This window comes from Poecilia mexicana, unplaced genomic scaffold (genome assembly GCF_051168715.1).
Source record: "Poecilia mexicana isolate PSO_F unplaced genomic scaffold, ASM5116871v1 scaffold_3, whole genome shotgun sequence".
Classification (NCBI taxonomy): Eukaryota; Metazoa; Chordata; class Actinopteri; order Cyprinodontiformes; family Poeciliidae; genus Poecilia; species Poecilia mexicana.
The window spans coordinates 13,904,752-13,928,881 of NW_028263372.1; the positions used below are offsets into that span (position 1 = coordinate 13,904,752).

At 41.2% G+C, this 24,130-nt stretch overlaps 1 protein-coding gene across 2 annotated transcripts; it reads left to right on the plus strand.

The window, feature by feature from the left end:
* Nucleotides 1-532: 532 nt before the first annotated feature.
* On the plus strand, nucleotides 533-14,297 carry mapk6 (mitogen-activated protein kinase 6). 2 transcript variants are annotated; one of them, XM_014990242.2, is made up of 8 exons: nucleotides 533-763; nucleotides 4,705-5,566; nucleotides 5,681-5,998; nucleotides 10,702-10,846; nucleotides 11,125-11,289; nucleotides 11,389-11,584; nucleotides 11,674-11,791; nucleotides 11,880-14,297. In XM_014990242.2, the coding sequence occupies exons 2-8, from the start codon at nucleotides 5,330-5,332 to the stop codon at nucleotides 12,963-12,965; spliced, it is 2,265 nt and encodes a 754-aa protein (XP_014845728.1). In that variant the 5' UTR covers nucleotides 533-763; nucleotides 4,705-5,329; the 3' UTR covers nucleotides 12,966-14,297. The 2 variants fall into 2 exon arrangements, with proteins under 2 accessions (XP_014845728.1, XP_014845727.1); XM_014990241.2 differs by lacking the exon at nucleotides 533-763 and adding an exon at nucleotides 3,208-3,346.
* The last annotated feature ends 9,833 nt before the right edge of the window (nucleotides 14,298-24,130 follow it).

The window sequence follows — 24,130 nt, forward strand, 5'->3', positions numbered from 1 at the left end:
CTGGGAAGCAGCAGGACTTCCCTGCCCATGGACAAACACTTCAAGGTTTTTGTGTTGTCTTCTTCACACTGTTCTGTGAGAAGAAGAAGAAAAAAATACTGTCAAGCATGTGCAGTAGTAAAATAATTTCAGCTTCTCCTGCTATGTAGTGCTTCTGAATGTAGACATGATTTTGTCTTTTTTAAAAATAGAATTTAAATATTTAATCTTGTCCAGAGCGAGAAAAAAAACATCATCCCTAGATTTGAATTGATTGATTAAAAAGGATGAATGGACATTAATCAGGAGTATTTGATCATTGCAGGCTACAAAATATTATCTTTTCCTTCTCAGACAGCATTGCTCAGAAGAAACACTGATTTTTTTTTTCCCTTCACAAAACATTAAATATTCCAGTTTACTCTCAGAGTAGGAAAAGGCGGCGGTGATGGGCTTTTATGGATCCGACACGCTGACAGACCAAACCAAACACAGAACAGTCTCCTCCCCTTCCTGGCCTGGCCTATATTAACTTTCCATGGAGCTCCACCTCACAACTAAAGCCACATGGAGTGGGAGAAGGCACCATCAAGGCACTGAGAATACATGCACATATCTACACAGATGTAGAAATCTGGACTGCTCTGAACTTTTTCCTCCTGCTGTTTTGGATGCACGTGTTTTGTTTTTATTTTTGATGTATGACTAATCCCTCTCGTTGGATTTATAGCTATTTTTTTTTTCACCATGTTGCTCCGGTTAATCCAGGAGAATTTCAGCCTTGGTAAGTGAACACTTTGGGGTGTTTAGTTATTTTTCTGTACATTTAGTCAAAAACTCAAATGGAACAGTTAAGGGCAAAAGAGGAGTCAGGAAAACTCACTGTTCAATGTACTCAGACACTTTGTAAGCGGTAAAACTTCATGCATATTTGCATTAAAGAGGCATCTTGATAACCAGATGGCTCTACGAACAAAGCAGCATGACTGCAACTGCGTTTGTTTTGGGTTCACAGATTATAACACACTAACTGTGAGTGGTAAAAATAGAGAGCTCTTAGATGTCGGTAGGACTTGATGTCAACTGTTTGTCTCATGATGTAACAGGAGAGGCCAGCAGAATGGATTGAAATGATGTCGGCACGGGGACACATTGTTAGCGTTTAGGAGAAAGTCACAAAATGATCCAAAGAAGAGACGGTTGACTTGTGTAAGGTGGAGTTTGTGGCTCTTAAGTAGGGCATAGAGCAGCAACAGGGCAAGAATTGCCCCTGATCTGAGTCTTAGTCATCAATGAAACTTTTATCAGAAACAATCAAAGTCCAGTAGAGGTCAGACACAATGGAGTCAGTTCACTAATTTCAAGTTAGTTTCTGCTCATGGAATTTGTCTGGATCCTCCTAAAGATAAAAAAAAACACCATGAGATAAAATGTTGTAGTCTATTAAGGATGTAAGGATGAACTATGTATTTCTGTTGCACTGAATAAAAAAAAATATAGCCGCAAACATTTCTTTCTTTCTTTAAAATGAAATGAGGTAAATTATATAAGCTTAAAAAGACAGTCCTGCGTTTCTTGTATTCCCCGGTCTTAAACAGCCAACAAATGCATTATGAGGTGTTGACACTTATAATATGAATCTGGAAACTGTGCTTGGGAAAAAGCAATATGAAAGTCGACTCAGAACGCCACCAGAGGAAGCACAAAGTCTTTCTCGCTTTTTGTTAAAAATTTCTGCGCGCTCCGGTCCGCACCACGCTTCAGTCCGCATGCAGCTTACTCCATCGGAGAGCCCATCCCGGCCGGTGAGGAGCATCTGCATTCAGGGACACATGGATTCTCACATGGTCTGGTTGCGGATGCTGATGTAGGCTGCTGCGGCTGTGATGCTGCCATGCCTGCCTGCACACGCCCACCTGCATGCTCATCCATTCACAGTATCCACAGTCTGGATGACTGGCGATCAGGATCTCCAGTGCGGATTGTAAATATACCGAAAAGTAACTCGAGGATTCATATCTTGTTTTTCTCGGCTTTTTTATTTTTATTTTCCTCCTCGTGGCGGATATGATGTGAGATCCAGGGAGGTGGGGGGGTTACCCAGCTCATCTCAGTGCCAGATGGGCTTTCCAAATCCGCAAACTGCATTGAATGACATGGCCGCAGGATTTTTTCACTGCAGAGCAAATGTGGCCTAATGCTGCTGAGAAAACAACATTAAATCATATTACATGCAAAAACAAACAGACAGATGAATGGGATTAAGAGATGCTGAAAACAAGGGCTTAATTGCACCGAAAAAACAAACAAACAAATAAACAAAAACAACTGTGATCGCATGGATGACAAAGTCAAAGACCAGTCACGGTAACAGCACTGGATACCATAGGTCAGTATGTATTTTATACTTCTTTTTTTTTAAGTGCTTCAGACTATTCAGAAAATACAGGTGCAGTGGGGAATTCTCGTTTTAAAAAACATTCTTACTTTGGAGCTTGAGTGATTAGCCACACATTTCTTTTTCCTCTATATCTGTAACGAAACGTGTTGATGAAGATATATAGTATCAAATTCGTGGTCACTTAACTGGATTTAAACCGTGTAGGTTTCTCGAGTTTTGAATGACTTCTGCTGCTTTCACGTACTGCTCGAAGCTCCAAGATCCAAGATCCTGACGCAAGTGTATACACTTAGTGCACTGTTGTTAAATTAGTTAATTGCTAATAAATAAATAAAAAAAGAGATAGATAGAGAGAGAGAGAGAGAGAGAGAGAGAGGGGGAGAGAGAGAGAGAGAAAGAGAGAGAGAAAGAAACAACAACAACAACAAAAAACAACAACAAAAAAAAACCTTTTAACCCCACACAATAATGTGTTGTAGTCAATTAAATACAGTTAAAGATTAAAATTTGACAAGACTTAGCAATGAATGCTTTTGAGGAAATAAATGATATGGCTAATAAAAAAATATTGTTATGAATATTTACCTACTACAGCTAAAGGAATGCATATTTTGTGAGATTCATAATTTGTCAAATAAAAGTGCATTAAAAATATCTAATTTAAACCCTCTAAATTAATTGATTAAGTTTGTTATTATTTATTTAAAGTAAATAAGTAAGTTATTTTTGGAAATAATAAAAATATTTGATTTGGCCTGATTCAATAAATCGTCCATAACGCGCTCTCACCATAATTGGAGTATTTCCGACAATCCGTGAAGTAGCCTCGTTACGTCACGCCTTCCCTTCATAGCCAGCCTAAATGGCGTTTGCAGCAGATCCGCAGAGCTCGGGGAGCGAAGCGCACGCAAACCTCGTCCGGGTTTGGTTTTAACAATAACCCAGCTAATGCAACGAATAAAGACTGTAAGTAACGTTTCCCATGTTGATCCTCATCGTTATTACGTCCACCTTGTGTGGTTTCAGTGCTGGGTTTGTATCGTTTTGAGCCGTTTTACGGAGCTCGGCTTTGTGTTGCTTAGCACTGTGAGAGCTGGACCACGTAGTCAAAAGCCTCCGCCAACAACGGTTCCTTTGTTCGTGTTGTTGCAGGGCTCCGTTTTAACGCTGTTTTTAATTACTTATAAAAACAGTGTCGAAATAAAATGTCTTATATCTAATGTTTCGGCCGCGTAGATGTTGCTTATAGATGCGGTATTGTGATAAATTTACACCGAGCCGGAGCGGCTTGTCGTTATGGTAGCGTTCTTGTCGTTTTTTCCGCCACCCGCTACCTGATCCGCTAAAGGCTAATAAAGCCGTTAGTAACTCAGCATATAAACTCGTTTGTGTCTTAAAACACATAATGATTTTACATAGTGTTATTTTATTCGTATTTATTAAGTCTTGTTTTTTTATTTCCTGACATGGATCGATACCCAGAAACCGGACTGGCAAGCGCCTTTTGCCGGGTAGGGGAGGGGCAAGAGCCTGTTACGACAGTAGAGAAGGAAATTACGGCTCTTTTCCGAGTCGTGGGACTCTACTCGCCTAAAGGAACCGGTTCTGTTGGTTCCTAAATAGCCAAAATATTCCAGATTCATAAATAGTTTATTAATAAGGGAGAACAAATACTTTACAAAAGCCTCAGGCAAACTACCAGTGCAAGCGGTTCAATAGACATGATAGAAAAAGGCGCAGCATTAATCACTAAAGTATTAGAGAGCAGAAATACTAATGAAATAGAACGGAAAATTTAAAACCACACATATGAAACATATTTAGAACTGTCTTAATAAAAACGAAAGTTACATAGTTTACATGTTACTTAGTAGATGTAGTGTTGAGAGGCTTGTATGTTGCACTAGATTTGATATGGAAAAATGTTAAAATTGAATGTGAATACCAAATGAATCACACAATTCAGAAATCACATTTATATGGATTTGGATACAAAATGAAAACTCCAATGATTGAGGAGCTTAAGGAGGAATTCCTTCTACTCAATCATTGGTAGAGATTGGAATATTTATCTTGAGTATTTTAATAAAAATATTATAGGATAAAACTTTTTTCACTGTTACAATGTGGTCCACGTTTTTCTAGTGCTGTGGTCAATTTTCCTTAATATTCTGATTTTATGGTTCCATTTTGTCCAGGTAAAAACTCTAACTAGACCTACACTTGAAGTCAAATGAATGCGTGTCTCTGAAAACTTTTTGATTTGGTAAAGTTCTCAGCTGTGTTTTCCTTTATCTCCCCCCCATCCTTCTCTTGTCTTCCAGGTTATATCCAAGTAAAATGGAGGATAGTTTTGATTGTGACTGTGGTGAGCTTGAGCCACCTGATCACTGAGTAAAAATTTATTTTGAAGATTTAATAAGGCCAGACACATTTCATTTTTATATATCAGGAGACTTGACCAGGAAAAAAAAATACTAAAACAGGAAGAAAAATTTTGCATTTCTTATGAAGCTGCTCAGGACCAGTCATACACTGAATGTATCTGCACTGTGAGGATGCAACTACATGCTTTTATAGTTTAATATAACCCCAGTGCTTTTTTTTTTCCTTTTCCAATTGGCCTCAAAGTCCATTCCATTGTAATCTATAAATCGTAGACCTTATCAGCTAAAGATATCCTTGTACCAAAAGGGTTGAGGAGGATTAAAATTTAAAATTTCTCCCAACATTAAACATGGAAAGAAAATATGATGTACTAGAGTCCTATATCTGAGAGTGACGGCTAGCCAGGGGGGACTTGGTAGTCGTCTGTACGGGGGTTAGTTAGTTCAGCCTCTGAGGCAAAGGGGGAATTATTTGATAATTCCTCTGGTGGTGTTAAAGTTGGGCTAGGATCAAGCCAGGAAATAGGCAGAAGTTTGGCGTAAAATCCTAAAACCAGTCGTCATGGCGGAGAAGTTCGAGTCGCTCATGAATATCCATGGGTTCGACCTGGGCTCTCGCTACATGGACTTGAAACCTCTGGGCTACGGTGGGAATGGCCTGGTGTTCTCGGCGGTCGATACCGACTGTGACAAGCGCGTGGCAGTAAAGAAAATTATCTTGACCGATCCTCAAAGTGTGAAGCACGCCCTGCGGGAAATCAAGATTATCCGAAGACTTGATCACGACAACATTGTCAAGGTATGGTTCAACGTCAAACAGAAAATCCGATGGAGCGTCTGAACGACGGGAAGGGTGTTTTTATAAGACGACACGTGGCCGCGCTAACCCTGACCTTTTGGTCTGTGCCAACAGGTTTTTGAGACCCTAGGCCCCTGTGGCCGCAGACTAACGGAGGACGTGGCGTCGCTCACAGAGGTGAACTCGGTCTACATTGTGCAAGAGTACATGGAGACTGACCTCTGTCAGCTGCTGGAGAGGGGCCCCATGTCTGAGGGCCACGCACGGCTCTTCATGTACCAGCTCTTAAGGGGCCTCAAGTACATCCACTCAGCCAATGTGCTTCACCGTGACCTCAAGCCTGCTAACCTGTTTGTCAACACGGAGGATCTGGTACTCAAGATTGGAGACTTTGGGCTGGCTCGCATTATGGATCCTCACTACTCCCACAAGGTAAGGGACACTTATTTCTAGCTTAGAAAAAAATACATAAAACACTGTTGTTATCTGTACCCTGGTTGGTTCTGCACTTTCTGCCATGAGATGAGGGTGTTGTTGCCCCAACTCAACATGTTTATTGGCCGGTAGCGTGGTGCTCCCCTGGGTGACGCAGTTTTATAGCAGGAAGTAAATAAGACAGGATGTGGTTCCTTGAGGTGACGCCTCAGCTTCCTTTCTCAGCACAAGTGGGGCTGGAAACACCAAGCGCTGAGAATTTTCCTTGGCCGGTTGCATGCAAAGCAAAACCTCTAAATTTAGATGTTAAATTGGTTTAGACTGGATCATGGGTGACCCATGTTTTTGCCAAAGGTTTTTTTTTGTTTTGTTTTTATGCAACTAATTGACAGAATCCAGGAATTGAGTTTCATAATGTTGGTAAAAAAAAGGAACTTGGCATTAAAGGCTACATGTTTATGTACCACATGTCAAATGCATGTTTTATAGCTCTGTATACAATCTGCATTTGTTGCTTTTTCCTTTGAATGTAAAGATCAAGGTTCACCCCGTTGATTGCAACCAGGTGATAGTCTTCTGTAGCTTTGCTGTGTTGTTGACACTTTATCAAAAGGATGAGGAAATGCCTGTTCATGGCCATATGGTGGTGTGAGGTGAGGAAATCTAGGTTGGCCGGCCCCTTTTTTCTCTCTACCCCTCTCTCTCTCTCTCTCTCTCTATGGTTGGGTCTGGACCTCCGTTAAGTGTAGATGGAGTCAGATGCTTACACGTGTCTCAGATTAGTCATTGGTAGGTTTAGAGTGAGCTCACGTGGTGTGATCTGTTCGACTGCTATGGCTTCATCCTCAGCCAGGACTCTGCCACCTCATACAAGACGTCTGACACACACTGGTTCACCACGTTTTCAAGCAAACACCTATACTGCAGTCGTCTAGTCGGTTCACATGTTCACTTCTGACTTGTGTGTGTGTGCGCGCGCGCGCGTGTGTGTGTGTGTGTGTGTGTGTGTGTGTGTGCGCTTATGAGTCATGTCTTTAGAGACTCCATCACTGAGCAATAGGAAAGGGAAGGTGGAAGCTCATTGTTGATGGGAAGAAGTGAGGTTTTCACATGATTCAGACTGTAGAGTGGAGTGTGAGGTTTGCATTATGGGTGTTTTCTCTCTGTATAGGCAGATTTCTAATGAGAAACATGCATGCAAGTTGGTATTCTACAGCTGCATGGTGGAGGCGGGGTTGGTCTTTTGTTTCATTGTAGCCTCTACAGTTTTTGTGTGTAGACGGTTTGAACCTCCTCTGGTCTTTGTACATATTTAGTCATATCGGTATTGCTATTGTGGCAGGGGAGTTGAAGGTGATTCATTGCAGTTCCTGTAAATTGATCATTGTTTGATGCCTACCTTGTTTTGAAGACTCCCATCCACAGAGATGGTGAAAGCCTGGAATGTTGTTTTAGAATTCCTTGGAGCAAATATGCTTTCATAAGCTCCATCCACGTCATAGCGAGACAGTGACTGGGAGCGTATTTAAATAGCATCGCTAAAAACAGAAGCGCTGTTTTTTTCTAGGGAACCTCAGTTCCTGGTTTGCTTTGAGTCGTGTGATCAGGCGACCATGCTTCAGTCTTATTTTTTTTTTTTTTTCTCACCTTTTTCACCCCATTTTTAATCCCTTGTGACTTTCTGGTGTGTTTTTGTGCTGGTTTGAAGTGTTCTGAAAAGGATGGCTGTTTTTCTTCCAGTGTGAGCTTAAAAATTGTCCCTTACTGGCCAAGGCTCAAGAATGACAAAAATTCACGTGCACTCATCCAGTTTTTTCAACCCATGCCCTCCTCCTTTCCCAAGCCAGCTCTTTGTCTTGTTTTGGGAGTAGGGGGGGACAAGGAGGGGGAGTCGCTCAGGGCTTTATTTAAAATTTCCAGTTGTGGCCTGCCCTTCAACAAGAGCTAGACTTCAGAAAGTCCTCCACTACCTCTGCTTAATCAAGCTTTTTTGTGTGTGTTGTTTAACGCTCTAAGCTTCTACGTGTTAAATAAGTTCTGTATAGTGAGTTCTTGCATGTTCTTCTTCTACTTAACCCGTTCAGAGTTGTCCCTTCTTGTGAACACTCATTTGTTTCAACTGCGATCAAAAATCTCTTGGAATGAAACCCGCGGGGTTCATTCTTTAGTCTTTGAGGGTTTTCCATTTAGTCAGGGTTAGCTCCACCAGAGTAAGCTCATGATTATTAGAATCATGTGCTTGCTTGATGCTTGGTGAAAGAGGCAGTAATTTGAGATGCTGGAGGAATGACTTCAGTTTTCAGTGATCCTTTAAGTAGAGTTCACCGAGGTCTTTTCTGCTGCATGAGCTTCCTGAAACTCCAAACCACAAGCACAGCAACACTCAAGCACTCATTTGACCCAGTTTTTGTGTGTGTGTGTGTGCCAGCAACAGGCTGGTCTGGCAGAGAGAAATATGCAGCAAGAAGTCAACGCATACCGGCTTTCTGTTCAGAGCAGTTTAACTGTAACCTGTTATGTGTATTGAATATGTCTGTTATGCTGTGTGTCATGGCACTGTAGTGAGGTTTGCTCTGGTTATCCCCCTAAAAGTCACATTGTACAACCGGAAAGTGTTTCGTGGGGTTGAGACTCATTGGACGTCAGAAAAAACTGAGCTGAATTAAATGAAATGAAATTAAAAGGAGCTGAATGATTTTAGTCATAAGTTTCCAGTATTGTCCAAGAAATTAAGATGTATTTGTACTGTGTGTGTTTTTTTTTTTAACATCTTGTTTGACCAGATTCAGGAAGTTTAGACTAACGCACTTAGACGCACTGAGCGAGCCGGTTATGAGTCATAAAAGTCGGCCTGCTCTGATCTTGATCAAGTGGTTGACTTATTCACCAACTGTTGCCAAAGGCATTTGAATTGTTAATGCGTTGACTTGGCCTGTTTATGGTAAATGGGCCACTTCATTAAAAGAGTCAAATGTTTACCGGCCCACTTTATGCTTTCAGTTATTGGCGACCTTTTAATTTGCTCCTCTTCGTTCAGTTCTGTTTCCACAGTGAATCATCTTTGCACAACTATGAATGCTAACCTAATTTGCATCCCTTTTTCTGAAAACTGGTTATATGGTTTTCTTCATTGGAGTAGTCAGCTGCAGCTGCATTTCCATCGACCATTTAATTGCACATACTGGAATTACATTTAATTATTGGAATTCATGCTTATTTTTTAGGGGGGGGACCAACACATTTTTCGATTAAAGTGTGTGGACTAGGTTGAGGAGGTTGTTCAGCTGCATCAATTACTGTAATTTGCAACACTACAATGGAAAAAAAATTTGTTTCCGCATCACACAAGTCACATGATCAACAACTGGATGTTATTACTGGCAGAAAAGATGAAGAAGATGAGAGAAGGGTGACAATGGTTTTTAATATTACACAAAGTTATTCTTGTGGTGTTTTAAGTGCGTTTATTTGATAAAAACGCAGCAATTATAAAATTGTGGGTTTTTTTTTTCCCCAACAGCAGATTATCAACAGTTTTGTAGTGGAAACACATCTAATGTTGTTTAAGTTGGCTTTACTAGCAACTAGCCAGCTCCAACTTGGAGTCAATAATCGGGTGCAACCCGTCTGTCCTCTGTACTGCGTTCTAATTATGTCCGGCCTCTTTCTCAAGCCGCTATTCGACAAACCGATTAGCTGGTTACCTGGAGGTAGGAGATATGTCTGCACTTTGTGCCATTTATAGATCCGTCAAACAAGGGCTTGCAGAGCGTCGATACACTTGAGGATAATGTGACATCAACTATCTGCAGCTAAATTAGGCAAGAAAGAGGAGCCCTGCTTAGTGGTGAGCCGACCAATTTTGTCATGCCATGAACTACAGCTGCAGGTGGGGGAAGCAAGGGTGTCGTTTTACTACAACCCCCTCTCCCCCAGACTATATTCCCCCAACACACACACACACGAGGAGGAGATGGACAGTTCGCTTTCCTTTGTGCTCAGTGGGTTGTGATTTGTCGAACCGACTATGGAGGGCAGGTTGGTGTCACCACTGTGGCAGCAGGGGGATTATCCTGCTCTCAGATTGCTGACATGGCCTTACACGTGCCTCGTCTGCCCCTCTTTTCATTTATTCCCCCCACCCCCTCTGTGGGGTCTGTGTACCGAACCAGAACAGAGCAGCTCTGTTTGGGAAGTTCCACTAAACATTTCCATTGACCTTAGAATTACACAAATTGGAATTATGAGAACAAATTTTATTAATGGAAATACGTCGATTTGAAAAAAAAAAAAAAAAAAAAACTCACATTTTGTGCTGGGATGAGGTTGGTTTTTCAGTCGTGTCAAAATAGACTTTTTTTTTTTTTCTTCAAATCTGTAATGCAAACACTGTTTTCGCATCACACCAGTTTGTCTCCTTGGAAAATGCACAACGGGTTCCACTAAATGTCTCACAACGTCACCATGATTTTCAATACCTCACCATGTGTGATTTTAATTGCTTCTTATTAAATGGAAACACGGCAATTGGAATTGTTTTTCAACTTTAGCAGAATATCAAAAACGTTTATCAGACATTTCCAATATTCGCTGCTAAAGTGGCCGTTGATGTCTACGTACTGGTTTCTTCCCATTCACATCGAATCAGTTTGGGTCCTGCTGCGCTGTCCTCTGAAGGTTTGATGTTTTTGTCTGCACAGGGCCATCTCTCTGAAGGCCTCGTCACAAAGTGGTACCGATCTCCTCGCCTGCTGCTCTCGCCGAACAACTACACCAAAGCCATTGACATGTGGGCTGCTGGCTGCATCTTTTCCGAGATGCTCACTGGGAAAACTCTTTTTGCAGGTAATTAGTGGCTCTGTTTGAATTGTTGAACTTTCCGTAGAACCAGAGGGAAAGTGGCTGAGGAGATAAATTTAGGAGCGGTGGGGGATAAAGGTAGAGGCGGCTCTAATTCCAGCTGGGGCCGAATGAAACCGTGCGCCTGTGTAAGAACCGCCTTAAGCTGGGCACAAGGCAAACAAAAGTTGTTCCCATGATCTTCCACATTTACCCCTCAGTCATGCAGATGGTGGCTGTTGTGTAACCCTGGGAACAAACCGACGTTTGTCCATCCGTTTCAGGAGCACACGAACTGGAGCAGATGCAGCTGATCCTTGAGTCCATCCCCGTGCTGCGGGAGGAAGACCGGCAAGAGCTTCACAGCGTCATCCCCGTCTTCATCCGCAGCGACATGTCGAAGCCTCACACTCCGCTGGTCAACCTGCTGCCTGGTGTCAGCCCACAGGGTGAGTCACCCAGCACTCTTGTGTTCAGGGTCAGGTTGCTCGTGTGTCGCTACTCCAGTTCCCTGATTGACGGTCTTAATTTTCCCCGTTCCTCTCTAGCCATGGATTTTCTGGAGAAGATCCTCACCTTTAACCCCATGGACCGTCTTACTGCCGAAGAGGCCCTGGCCCACCCCTATATGGCCGACTACTCCTTCCCCCTGGATGAGCCGATCTCTCTGCACCCCTTTCACATTGAAGACGAAGTAGATGACATCGTGCTCATGGACCAGAGCCACAGCCACACCTGGGAAAGGTGTGCTGGCAAACTTACTAAAAAGATCTGATAGCCATGATAGCCATCTTTTTATTTCTGTACTAAACCGTGTGTGTTTATTGTTTTAGGTATCATGAGAGCCAGTTCTCAGAAGCTGATTGGCAGTTGCACAGCACTCATGACCCAGATGAAGTTCAGGTTGACCCGAGGGGGCTCTCTGACGTTACAGATGAAGAGGAGGTCCAGGTATGTAACTTGGACTTGATGAGAGGATGAAGAAGTAAGATGAGATTTAAAGAGCAACAAAAGCTGAACATTCTCCATTTCTCTCCAGGTCGATCCTCGTAAATACGCCGACGGCGATCGGGAGAAGTTCCGGGACGAGCCGTCCTTTGACTACTCGCCCCTGCTCCCGTCAGAGCGGTCTTGGCAGGAAGACCACCACGAGAACAAGTACTGTGACGTGCAGTGTAGTCACACTTGCAACTACAAGGCCGTGTCCCCCTCCTACCTGGACAACCTCATCTGGAGGGACAGCGAAGTCAACCACTACTACGAACCCAAGCTCATCATCGACCTGTCCAACTGGAAGGAGCAGCAGAGCAAGGAGAAGGCCGACCGCAAGGCCAAGAGCAAGTGCGAGAAGAACGGGCTGGTGAAGGCGCAGATCGCCCTGAAGGAGGCTGAGAAGACCCAGAGTCCAGCCGAGAAGGATAGCGAGCAGGAGAAACACCAGGCGGAGAGGCAGCAGAACCAAGGCTTCGACTTCGACTCCTTCATCGCCAGCACCATCAAGCTGAGCCTGCAGCCGGAGCCGTGTCCGGAGGTGACCCTGCTCAGCGAGGTGGGCCTCCTCAACGAGCTCAACTTCTCCGTCTCCCAGCTGGAGGCGCCCCGCTCTACTTCCATGTCAAAGACTATTAGTCAGGAGAAAGAGGAGAAGTGCCTGGTGAACCTCGCCCAGTTGGGCGGCGGGGGTCTGGGAGTGGTGGCCGGGGACTGCGTCTGGCCCGCCGAGCCCTGGGAGAGCTTCGGACCCGGGGAGAGCCTCGGCGACGGCGGCTGTCTGATAGACGAAGCGTGCTGGGACCTCCGCAAGGCGGACCAACTCCAGAAGGAGAGCTCCTACACCAGCTACCTGGACCGCTTCTTCAGCCGGAAAGACGACAGCGTCGCCGAGGCCGTGACCGGCCTGGAGATGGAGCCCTCGGTGGTGAAGGAGCTAGACGACAGCTTCCTGGACACTAGCGCGGAGATCGTGCTCAATATGCAACTGGACTCTCTGGCCTTGCCCGTGTTTGACGGCCCCGACGACTTGCCTCTAAAGTCCATCCAGGCGTCCCTCTCCCCTTGTGCCGTCAAATGTTCCCCTCAGATAGCCCACAAAACCTACAGCAGCATCTTCAAGCATCTTAATTAAATGCATCTTCCCTCACAGTGCAAAATCTAGGCAGTTTTATTTTTATTTTAATATGGTGTTATTGTACTTGAATCATTTCATACCATTTTTTTTATTGTAGTTTTATTTTGAGGAGTTGATGGGGGCTGATTTATTATATTTGAAGAGTTTCATCATCACTCTGAGCCTTGATCACCTGGCCTTCATGGGTCATTGTCTACGCCTTCATTGCTAAACCGGCATGTCATTGCACATGTAAGTACTGTAGATGGAAGGGATGGAGGGAGGAGAGAGGTGGAAAAAACGGAAGGAAAGGATTTAAGAAAGGAGATTTTGAAGGAAAGATCGGTGAACAAACATTGCTGTAGGCTTTTAAAGTGCTTTCAAACGGCCTTTCCTGGGTTGGGTGTATACATTTGGGTAAAGGAAAGCGGGTTGGGTGGGTTCTTTTTGTCTTTTTCTTTTTCTTCTTATTCGACTTTCTAACATGTTTCCCTGAAGAAAGCTTCCGTAACAATCCTTTCATACTGTAAATCTGACACATGATGCCAGCAGCAACCATTATCGTAGGCGTTAAAATGTAAACGTGTTATCTACCTCAAGGTAACAGCAGTGAGAGACACTCGAAGCCACACTAGTGCTTTACACACATGACCATCGTCATACCATGAAATGAAGTGGTCGCAAAGATGAAATCTGTCTCACTTCGGCATTTAACATAGTGAGGTGTTTCAGTAATCGTTATTTATTTCTAGCAGATGTGCGATATTTATTTTATGAAACTTTGTTATGTCAAATGTGATTCTTGAAGGTTTGAAGAGCTAAACAGACTTCCATTCTCATTTCGGCACTATAAGGATGTGCAGGTGTTCCTTTTTGTTTTTAACGTAGGATGCAAATTCATGTTGTTGTTTTTTTTATTTTTATGAAGTTGAGGCTTTCCATTCTTTTGTTCTACTGGGTATTGTCTTTTTTGTTTGTTTTTTTTTACGTATAGGTGCATTCTGTCTTTTTTTTTGTGAAAACCTCCTGTCTCATTTGAAGAAGCACCTAAAAGTCTTATTTTTATTTTAAGAAATTCTAAATGTTAAAAAAAAAGGCCATGGAGGCAACGGAAAGGTACATTAAAAAGCAAAGCTAACGGTGGGTTTAAAGTACGTCGGTTTTAATTGTATGTTTGTTTTTTTGGGGTGGGCTGGGATGTTTTTGTTAAATTTCTATGTACTTTTTCCAGGCAAGCATGATGAAATAGGTTAAGGTGTAGCATGTAGAACACTTAAGGACTTTTTTTTGTAATTATCGGTTCCCCTGTTCTACAAAATATCTCAAAATAAAAATTACTGGCAAATAAAATGTCACCGACTCTTTGTTTCATTTACAGACATGCTCTTGTTCCAGAAAGGACAAACGTTGAAACATGTCTGTTCTCTTGTTTAGCTTCGTAGTTTAATTATTAGACTAGTGAGCGCTTGGCATTTGGCTTCAGTCATCTGCTCAGTTTAGTTTGACTTTCCCACTCAAACCTTTTCTCAATCTGAACAAAGATGTGAAAATACCTGAAGAGATCTGCTTAGTCACCGTACTGGACTGATCCAAGTTGCAATTTCCTGTTTCTGCCAAGAGTCGCATGTGACTCTACAGGGCTACTTTAGTCATTTCTGCAGAAATAAGTAATTTTACAGAGGGTTAGGAACTATAACTGTAGTTAAAACTTTTCAGATTATTAATGAACAATGGATGATGAATTGTAATGGCATCAAGTTCTCATTGGCTGTCTTGACCTTGCACAGATATAGACTAAATGAAACAATCTATTTTTAACGGAACAGTAATGGGGAAAATCAAATATTCACATAAAATGTTACTATCGCGATTAGATTTTTTTACATTTATTTTTTAAACTTTTCCACTACCTGAGATAATTTACAGAGGTGCCATTACGTATCTTTCAGACACATAGTGCCAATTTATAGCACAATGAAGTAACTGTTCCCTTCAGTTGTTATGGAAATGTATTTGTCAAACAACACAAAAGAAATGTGTCTCTGCAATTTGACACTTTGAAATTGGACCTCGTTTCTTTAAACAAGAATATTTTAATATTTTCATATTATTGTGTGATCATTCACAAGAAGGACACATTTTGGATGACAGCTTTCAGTCTCAGGAATGGGTTGCCTTTCTAATTCATACTGCACAATCCTAAGAGAAACTTAAAAAAAAAAACACTGTCTCAGGTTGCACAGGACCGCTCAATAATGGTTTGTGAGGAAGAGTTCTCTCCTCTTGAAAAACAAACATGTCAGTGTTTTGGCCTAGGCTTGCAAATGTACGTTTGAACGAACTGCAAAACTTCTACAACAACGTCCTTTGGACAGATGAGACAGACCACAGTAGACAAGTCTGGTCGTAATGTGCAGCGCCATGTTTGGTGAAAACTAACCACAGTAAATCAGGTGGTGTATGGTGGTGACTGGAGTCGTTTAGTAAACCAAGAACTCCTCCATAATGTGAAATACTCCAGAGTCAACTGTGAGGGCAGCTAAATATTGGCCAAAAATAGGTCCTGGGAGCAACACTTACCGAAAAAGAATAACTGAAATTGCTTCACAATGATGCTGGAGAAAGTCAGACAGAAAATAAATATTTAGAGGGAAGCTAAAGATGAATCAAGAAACAACTGAATTGTGGACTGTTCTTGTTTTCTAGACAATATTTCTTTGTGGAATCTGTTGAGTGTGTTTGTACTCTTGAGTCGAGATTCAAGCAATTTTCAGGATTATTTGAAGGTATTATTTCCTACCCTAACTTCACATTTACATACAGTATACAAAAAAAAATTCCCCTTAACTATCTGACATGAAATCAGATTAAAACGTTTTATGTTTTGGGCCAGTGAGGATAAAAAATAAATAAATTTAAAAAAATCCAGAGTTTTTGTGAGTTTGGCTTTTTTTTCTTTTTCAAACTCAGATATGGTACGTATGTTGCTGCTTCTTAGTGGGTAGAATACATTCTCTATATTTAACCACGTTAATCTCCCACAAGCCTTTTACTAAGCAAGAACCTATTTCGCTGGAATCTGTATTACAGATTTCTACTGGCCGAGTCTGACTGCAACATAAACAGGACAGGAAAACAGAAGTTGTGGTACAAAGGTTGGATCTGCTTTTCTCCCTCTAACCAGCTGCAGCTGGCTTTTTCTCTCTGCTGCCACTTCCTGCCGGGACAAATCAGGCCGTCTACTGTCTGCAACGTTTCCCCGTCTTTTCCAACCACGCGTTTCTCACTGACTTACCCTCCAAAACACTGATGAAAACTGAGGTGCAATGTTTGTATCTAATGATAGAACGAGTGACTAAAATAAAAATGTAGGTCAGACACGTTGTTTTCTCCTTAACCAACTCAGTGTCGTCTGTCCTCTTCTCTTTCCTCTACATGCCACTTTGTTTCCTCTGCTCACAACATCAATCCATCCACCTGAGAAGCTTTTGTTTACTAAAGTGAAGCAAATATATTGTTAGTAGAGTCTTGCAACTACCAACAGTTCTAGCAACAACTAATCGTAATCATGGAAGTCATATTAATTTGAGGCTTTTATTGATTTATTTGAAACACTCTAAACGGCTCCGATGAGGCTGTAATTGATTTTAAAAACAAGAATTGGTTGCCTTTGGCTTTTGGTGTCATTCCTAGATTGTTGGTTCAAGCTACTCTATGTCAGTATGTAGAGATTTTAATATTTCACCGCTTTGCTTAGTCCTAAAAGAAAATCCAAGCTGTCACCAGGAGATGAAACCTGAAACATGACTTTAACAGTGTGAATCACAATAAAGTAAAAACAACTGTATCCATTTTTAAAGTTAGCTGAAGCGGACTGAGGTGTAATTATTTCGTCCAGCGAAGGAAACAGTTTAAGTAAGTCGCTAAAAGTCCAAAATGAATGTGACATTCACCGTCTTTGCGAATGCATAAGCTTTTCTGTGCAGTTTCCCTTCACCATCAATCCGTTGACGACACTCGTTTAATGGAGGCCATGATGAGTGGCGTTCTCTCTCACTAATGGAGGGATGATAAAAAAAAAAAATCAGTTCAGACATGTCAAAAATAACAAACCACTGAGTTTTATCCAAGCAAATATGTGAAAATAAGTGGATAAACTGATTTCTGAGATGAATCAGAAGGAAGACGACCTGGTTATTCACCAAAACCTGAGATGGCTCCTCAGTGTCAGACCATGTACCCTTATTCATAGCAGAGCTCCAGGTGCTAAAGTTAGAACACAAAGTGCCTTCATAAATAGAGCTCAGCCCTCAGGGTCCTGCACTTTAAAAGCTTTGGCCCCTGACAGAGTTACGCAGCCTCCTGACCACTGATATCAGATCAGCGTATCACTTTTTACACCTCTAAGCAGCCTGAGTTTTAACATTACTTTATAAATCCTTCACTGCTTTCCCAAACTGGGGACCATTAACGCAGACAATCTCTAAAACAGCTGAAGTTACAGGCTAACATCCTGAACTTCGATAACCTATGAATTTAAAAGAGCTGCAGCCAGCGAGCGAAATGAGTCATCTCTTGATTAGGCTCAAGTACTGGAGCTGACGTGGCAAACGGCAGAGCCGACGGTAATTTGTGCCTTGCTCAATATATTAAAAAAAAAAAAAATCATAAGAGCTTTTTAATATTCAACGTCCTCATAATAACGCCATGTTCCCTCCGTCTGAAGTGGCCACAGCTGTTCCTGATCAAGCACGTTTATTTCTCAGGGCCGTGCCGGTTAGCTGTAGACTTTCCAAAACAGAACATTTTTTCGTTTGTTTGCATAACAAATAAAAGCCACAAAATATGACATTTTGCTGAGCGGCGGCCCCAACTGAGCAGCTCGCTCGCAAAGAAGGGATAATTACTATACTGCTGCTCTGGCTTCAAGTAAACACATTTTTTTTTTTTTTTTGCTCTGAAAAACAAAAATATAGGAGTGTTTAGAGGCCTATGTGTAAACTGAGCTCATCAGTGGGATTAATGATTTTTTTTTTAAAAGAAAAAACTCTAAAACGCAAGTTCAGTTTCATGAATGTATCTTATAGAAGTTGTAATCAAATCTCGTTTCGATTCATCTTTCACCGTGTTTTGACCAGCTTAAAGTATTTAGGTGGTCATGTGATATAATTAATTTTATTCTTGACTTTATAATCAAACCAACTATAATCACACAGCTTTTTTTCACACGGGACAAATGACTAATATTTTAGTTTTAGAAAAGTCCCCAGGAGGAAACTGGGTGGTTTATATGACTTAGTAGGAGAAAGAGTGCTGGGAGAAACGTTCCATCAAAGGTGTCTGCCATTTTGAAATCAAAGTCCTGTTTTCCATGCCAAATGTGTTTAAAAATAGCAGTGAAAGCAAAGTCGTTTTGTGAGTGTTATATTTTTTGAAGGTTAGCCTTTTTCAGAGAAAACGTCTCACACTGAGAAAATTAGCTTCCCAGCAAATCAGGCGTCCTTCTCTGGGTTCGGTTGTGCTTAAAGGGATATTTATCTCATGAAGGGGTTGTGAGCAGGCAATATTTTATCTGCAGTCAAAAACATCTTCCCTTTTATAAAACAATGATGAGTTTCCCTGTCAGTGATAGTGGGGCCGAGACAAAACAAGATTTCATTGTTTTTAAATCGATATTAATTTCTAAAATGTCACAATGTTTGATGTGCTGCTGCTGTTTCATAAACTTTTAAAGACTCTCTCTTTTTTCATTAGATGACTCTGAAGTGTGCTGGAAAATGAAATGTGCAAAGGGTACGATGAGAAAATGCTTTAAAATGGTGTAAAAAAACAAAACAAAAACAAAACAACAAACATAATAAAAATCCCAGTGAATGTGATGATGACTGACTCACATTTACACCAGCTGCAGTTACAGCAATCTGCCTTGCAGTATTTGTTTCAATTGGGAAAGTAATTATTACTGACAGTGTTTTGCGCATGTGGTGTTAATCTTTTTAAGCCTGTATTGTTTTTACATGACAAAACCCTGAGCACAGCTCTCGTGACCTCATTAAATGGAGTTGTATTTGGAAGTGAACGAGACATGCAAACTGAATGTAAAACAAATTTCAGCTTTTTTTTATGCTGAACAGTTTTAACATTTACCTCTAAAGGTGAGGCCCTGGTGACTGCTGTGTTTGTGTTACTGCAAACACAACAGTCCGATGCCGGCAGGAAGTGGGAGTTCACCAGTACAGTAAGGACAGAAAGCAGAAGTTACAAAGTATTTGATGTTATCTTCATGTCATGTGAGTGAGGACTTTTGCTTAATCCTCACTGTTTAATAACAATGAGGATAAAAAAAACAACTTATGAGCAAAGAAAACAGGAGAGAATTGAACAGATGTAAACAAAGTGTCAAAGGTGATGAAGATATAATTAACATCCTAACTCTTGCATGTCATGTTCTATGCATTGTAGGCTATGTCATTATAGTTATGAGTTAATGCTGTTTTTATTGTAATAACTGACTAATGCAACATGTCGATTGTTTAAAGTGTGTGACGGGATTTGCATGAATCTGCTTCTGTAATGCAGAAAATTTGACAAGCCCGTTAGCTCTAAAACTAATCGGTTTCTATAAATCAGACGTTCCTTCAACAGAACCCCGCTTTCAGCAGTCTGAGCTGTCCCTTTGAAAACGGTCCTGTCAGATGACAAAGCACAACTCAAACTTGCTTTGTAGTTTGTTTGTTTTTTTCTTTGGGAATGATTAAACTGCCTTGCAGCGCAAAGTGGAGAGGCATCATCTCACAAGCACCACAGTGGAAAGTCAACAGCAGTGACTGGACAGAGGCGAAGTGGAGGCAGGGCAACGCAAACATCCATCAGGGCGAATTAAAGAGCGAGAAGAGAATTACAACATATTAAAAATGTGTGACACGTACTTCCATTCAGATTTAAGATTCGTTTAGGGAAGGTCAGAACCATTTAATCTTAGATAATGTTTTCTAATTGTATCACAACAGAATGGGTTCTGGTGCTGACATGCCTACACGTCAGACAAATGTGATTTCTTAATTAGGAAATCACATTTAGGAAATCGTCTAGTTGTCAATTTAACGTTGACAACTAGACGTCCAAAACCGTTGAGTAAATTAAATCTTATGCTGGTTTTATAAGAAATATCAGTGTTGCAACACCAGTAAGCATGGTGCAGTCCCAATTGTTTAAAACTGAGACTGAGTAATGCAGACTGTAATCTCATGGTATAATTTTCCAGATTAACTGTCAGGTGAGTTACAAAGAGCTGACTGAGACAGGTGAGGCCAGGTCAGGTGTTAAAACAAAACCTGGACTTCTCGTTACTCAGTTTCCACTCATCCCAAGGTCACAAGACATCTGAACCTCAGCAACAATCCCTTACTTCTTCCAAACAAAGCCGGCCTTCCTCGGGACGTGGACTTTCCACTGCAGGTTAAAAACACACGTCTGGTTTCGGTGTCAAAGAAATTTTCCAGGCAGTATCGCAGCAATGATTATACACCCTGCTTCACTCGTTTCTGCACTTTGCCTTCGTCCGTGGCTGCTCACCCTGCTCATAAATTAGTAAATATCCTGGATCAGAGTTCAGTAAGAGTGAGGTTAAGACAATTTGTTCTTCTCAGAAGAACACAGATGAGCACATGCCTTATTAAACCCACCAGAGTGCAGCGGCTGCCGCAGCATCAGCACTTTCACGGCAGATCACTCTGTTCTTGCAGATATTTCAAAACAAATTTTGAGGTGCTAATTACTACCTGCGTTTGCGTGTGTGTGTGTGCGCGTCCGCTCAGTAAGCAGATAACAAGTGGTTTTATGAGACTCTTACTCAGACAGTAAGAGACATGAGGGGACTTTATTTCAAGTGTGCTGGCTCATGTAAATATGTCATTAGCAGGGACAACAAGTAAAGGTTGTTTTCTTCCACCGGCATGTTGACAGTTACCGCCACATCTGCTGGGAAAGATGTGAATAAAAACATCAGAATACGTTTTGGTGTTGGGAGACCTGGTGGCAGACGTCACTATTTGCTGCTCTTTTACCATCATGCACCGTCTTCCAGCCTCGCTGGAGTCCAAGATGTTTTAAACGTTTTATTATTGATCTAACAGCAGATTTGGGTGACTATTGATGAGCAGCAACCATGTAATTTGTTGTCCTCATTTCCATCGAGATCTAAGCACATTAAGCCTTAGTTGAATGGTAAGTTCTCCTGGGTTTCCCGTTTTTAAGGGTGAATAAGCGAAGGTTAGTACGCCACTTCATATTTGTACTATGAAATCAATGAGCTCTCATGATATGTAAAGATACTTTGGTTACAATTATGTTGTAGGACTGATTAGACAAAATCTGCGATATTTTCCCACTCAGTGAACTTAATTAGATTATATGCTGGATTATATGATGGATTTCTGAATTTGTTTGTTGAATTTGTTCCGCACCAAAATCTCTGAAGCAGAACAATTTTGAGAGCTCCTCCATATTGTGTTTAAAAACATGAATAAAACTATTTATGGGGGATTTTCACCCACAACCATTTTGTTTTGTAGCTGGAGGTGAGAGAAAAATTGTAAGAAGATACAAAAACAGAAGAAACTCAATTATCCATCTACAACCAAGAAGAGCAGAATCCAGTCTCTGAAAGCAAAACCTTGCAGAAGACGGGCTGCAAGAGCTGCTTTAGTCCAGAGGAAGCCGAGGCTTCAGTTTCCACAGGCTCACAAAACAGGACAATAACAGATTGGAAAAACATTGCCTGGTTCTATTTCAGCTGTGAAATTTCACAATGTGCTGTAAACAAAATGTATGGATAAATCCTGTTTTGCATCAACAGCTCAAGCTGGTAGTGGAAGTATAATGGTGTGGGGAACCTTTCTTGGCTCGCTACTTGTTACCAATTGGGCAGCGGAGTCCACACTGTTAGCCATTACAGTCAAAATTGTTAAGTTGAGCAAAATCCAGAGCCACATTTTTTTCAAACTTAAACTGAAAAGATTTACTCCCTAAGACATAATGTTGTTGTTATCTCCTCAATAAGGTACTAAATAAACAATATTTTAAAATAGAAATGTAGGCAAAATTTGGCAGAAAATGAATCTGTGAATTATTCTTGATCCAAAAATATAAACAGCTTCTTGCACAGTTTCCATATTAAATAATGGGTAAACACTTTTGAAAACTTCTAGTCCTCAATTTTTCCTCTTTTTGTTATTTTGGTAACAAAGGTTGGCCATCGCTTGCTGGTTTTATTGAAGCGATATCTATGAAAACAGAAACATTGTTAAAAAAAGAAAAATAACTTTGCCTTGTACATAAATAAATGTTTACAAAATTGTATTTTTCTTTAAAAATCTTGATTTAACAGCGAATTTGCTCCATTCTTGAATGGGGCCAAACAAAATCCTCCAGACGGCCACAAGTGGCCCCTGGGCCGCCCTTTGGACATCCCAGGTTGAGACGCCTCAGCGTACCAGAGTACACAGCTGCTGGTCATGTCCATCACTTTACGAGCAAAGTGTACCCAGCTTCTTACGATAACATCCATCATCATCATCACCACCATGTTGCAAGCAAAAATCTTCTCAAAGTGGTTTTTTAAACACGCCAGTGAGTTCACCGTAACCCAGCGGCCTGCAAGGTCACCATGACTCAACCCAACAGAGCATCTTAGGAATGAGAGATTAGCATCATGGCTGTGCGGCTAAAAATTCAGCGAGCGTCCGTCTGGACATTAACACATAGATACTGACCAAAATCTCCAAGGAACATTCCTGAGACTTTGCTGAACAGGTTGTACATAATGCAAGGAGTGCGTTTTGTTACAGATGATTATTAGAGAATAAAAGCATGCGGAGAGAACAGAGTAAACAAGCCTTCTCTACCACTTGGCTCATAGAAGTTAATTTGAGAGTCTGTGTGGTATTACTAAGCTAAATATCACCTACACTTGTTACATCAGACTCCCACATGGGATAAAATTACCACCAGTTTGCTTTCTCGCGCGTCGTGTGGGTGACCTGAACCGGCCTCTTCAGACTGCAGCTCATCCGGCTTCAGCGGACGCTCAATTATGTTTCCATCAGTAAAACGAACGGCCGCCGAGATTAGAAACGACTCGGATCTGAAAGGATGTGCTGAGCGTGGGGAAAAGACGACCTCTGATTTAAACGGATCAACGTATTTTCGGATTGAATGCAGATTTGATTTTTATGCAGCAGAAGTTACGGAGCCCTTAGGGGTAATTGTGTGACTCTGTCGCCAACGGTGACAGAAAGCTGGGATTTATCACAACATTTTGAAGCTTCAACAAGCTGAATATTAATGGAGAGGAAACAGCAACAGAGTTCATCTGAGAAAGTGTTGCTCTTTCATTTGTGTAATCCTGCTCGCAGACGACGGAAATGCAAATTGCACTGCAGAAAGTAGAACATTTGAAGAGACAAATATATGTTTGCACGTTTAAATAAATGCTGTAATTCAGAAGAGTGTGATATTATTTATTTATTTTTCCTGCTGTAAAAGAATCAAACAATTATTTAATTAACTTTAAGAAAGGTTTAAATCCCAATCTGTCAGGGATATGAATAATAAAATTGGGCTGTACTAAAAGTTCTGCCCACATTTAGTCGCATTTAAATCGGATTCATAGAAGAAAAAATATATTTATTCATAGTCACAGCAAGTGATAGATGAAATTAAAAAAATATTAATTTAATATCCTTAATATACCAGTTTAATTACTATAATTGTTAACTAGTTAAAGTAATTTTAGGAAAATGTATGAAGAAAACTTATGACTTCAGGCAAAAGGAAAACCTCTGGTAAGGTCACATTTACAGCTTTGATTTTGGACCTTCAGTCTAACTTACAGCTCCTAAGACTAAGTACATTTCCAAACCACACAGGCCAGTATTTTCTGCAAACATGCAGAGCGACTAGATCCACATCAAAGAGATACTAACACCACTGTTCGTCTTACTGCGCTTGTGTCTGCGTGGTTAACTTTTCAAGGACTTCAGTCAAATTTCAAGCCAGAGAACGTTTAACTTGACCGTATTCAGTGACAAGGAGAGAAGAAATGCAGATGAGACCTGAAGACGTGAAGGTCTGCATGAGAGTTCACACCTTGGTGACTTATCTTTTTCCTCAGTAATTTATTG

What these genes read in the sequence shown, in the direction of transcription:
- mapk6 (XM_014990242.2), top strand. Translation starts at nt 5,330, where the DNA reads ATGGCGGAGAAGTTCGAGTCGCTCATGAATATCCATGGGTTCGACCTG. An exon ending in ATCACGACAACATTGTCAAG is followed by an intron (nt 5,567 to 5,680) that starts GTATGGTTCAAC and finishes CTGTGCCAACAG; the next exon opens with GTTTTTGAGACCCTAGGCCC. An exon ending in TGGGAAAACTCTTTTTGCAG is followed by an intron (nt 10,847 to 11,124) that starts GTAATTAGTGGC and finishes CATCCGTTTCAG; the next exon opens with GAGCACACGAACTGGAGCAG.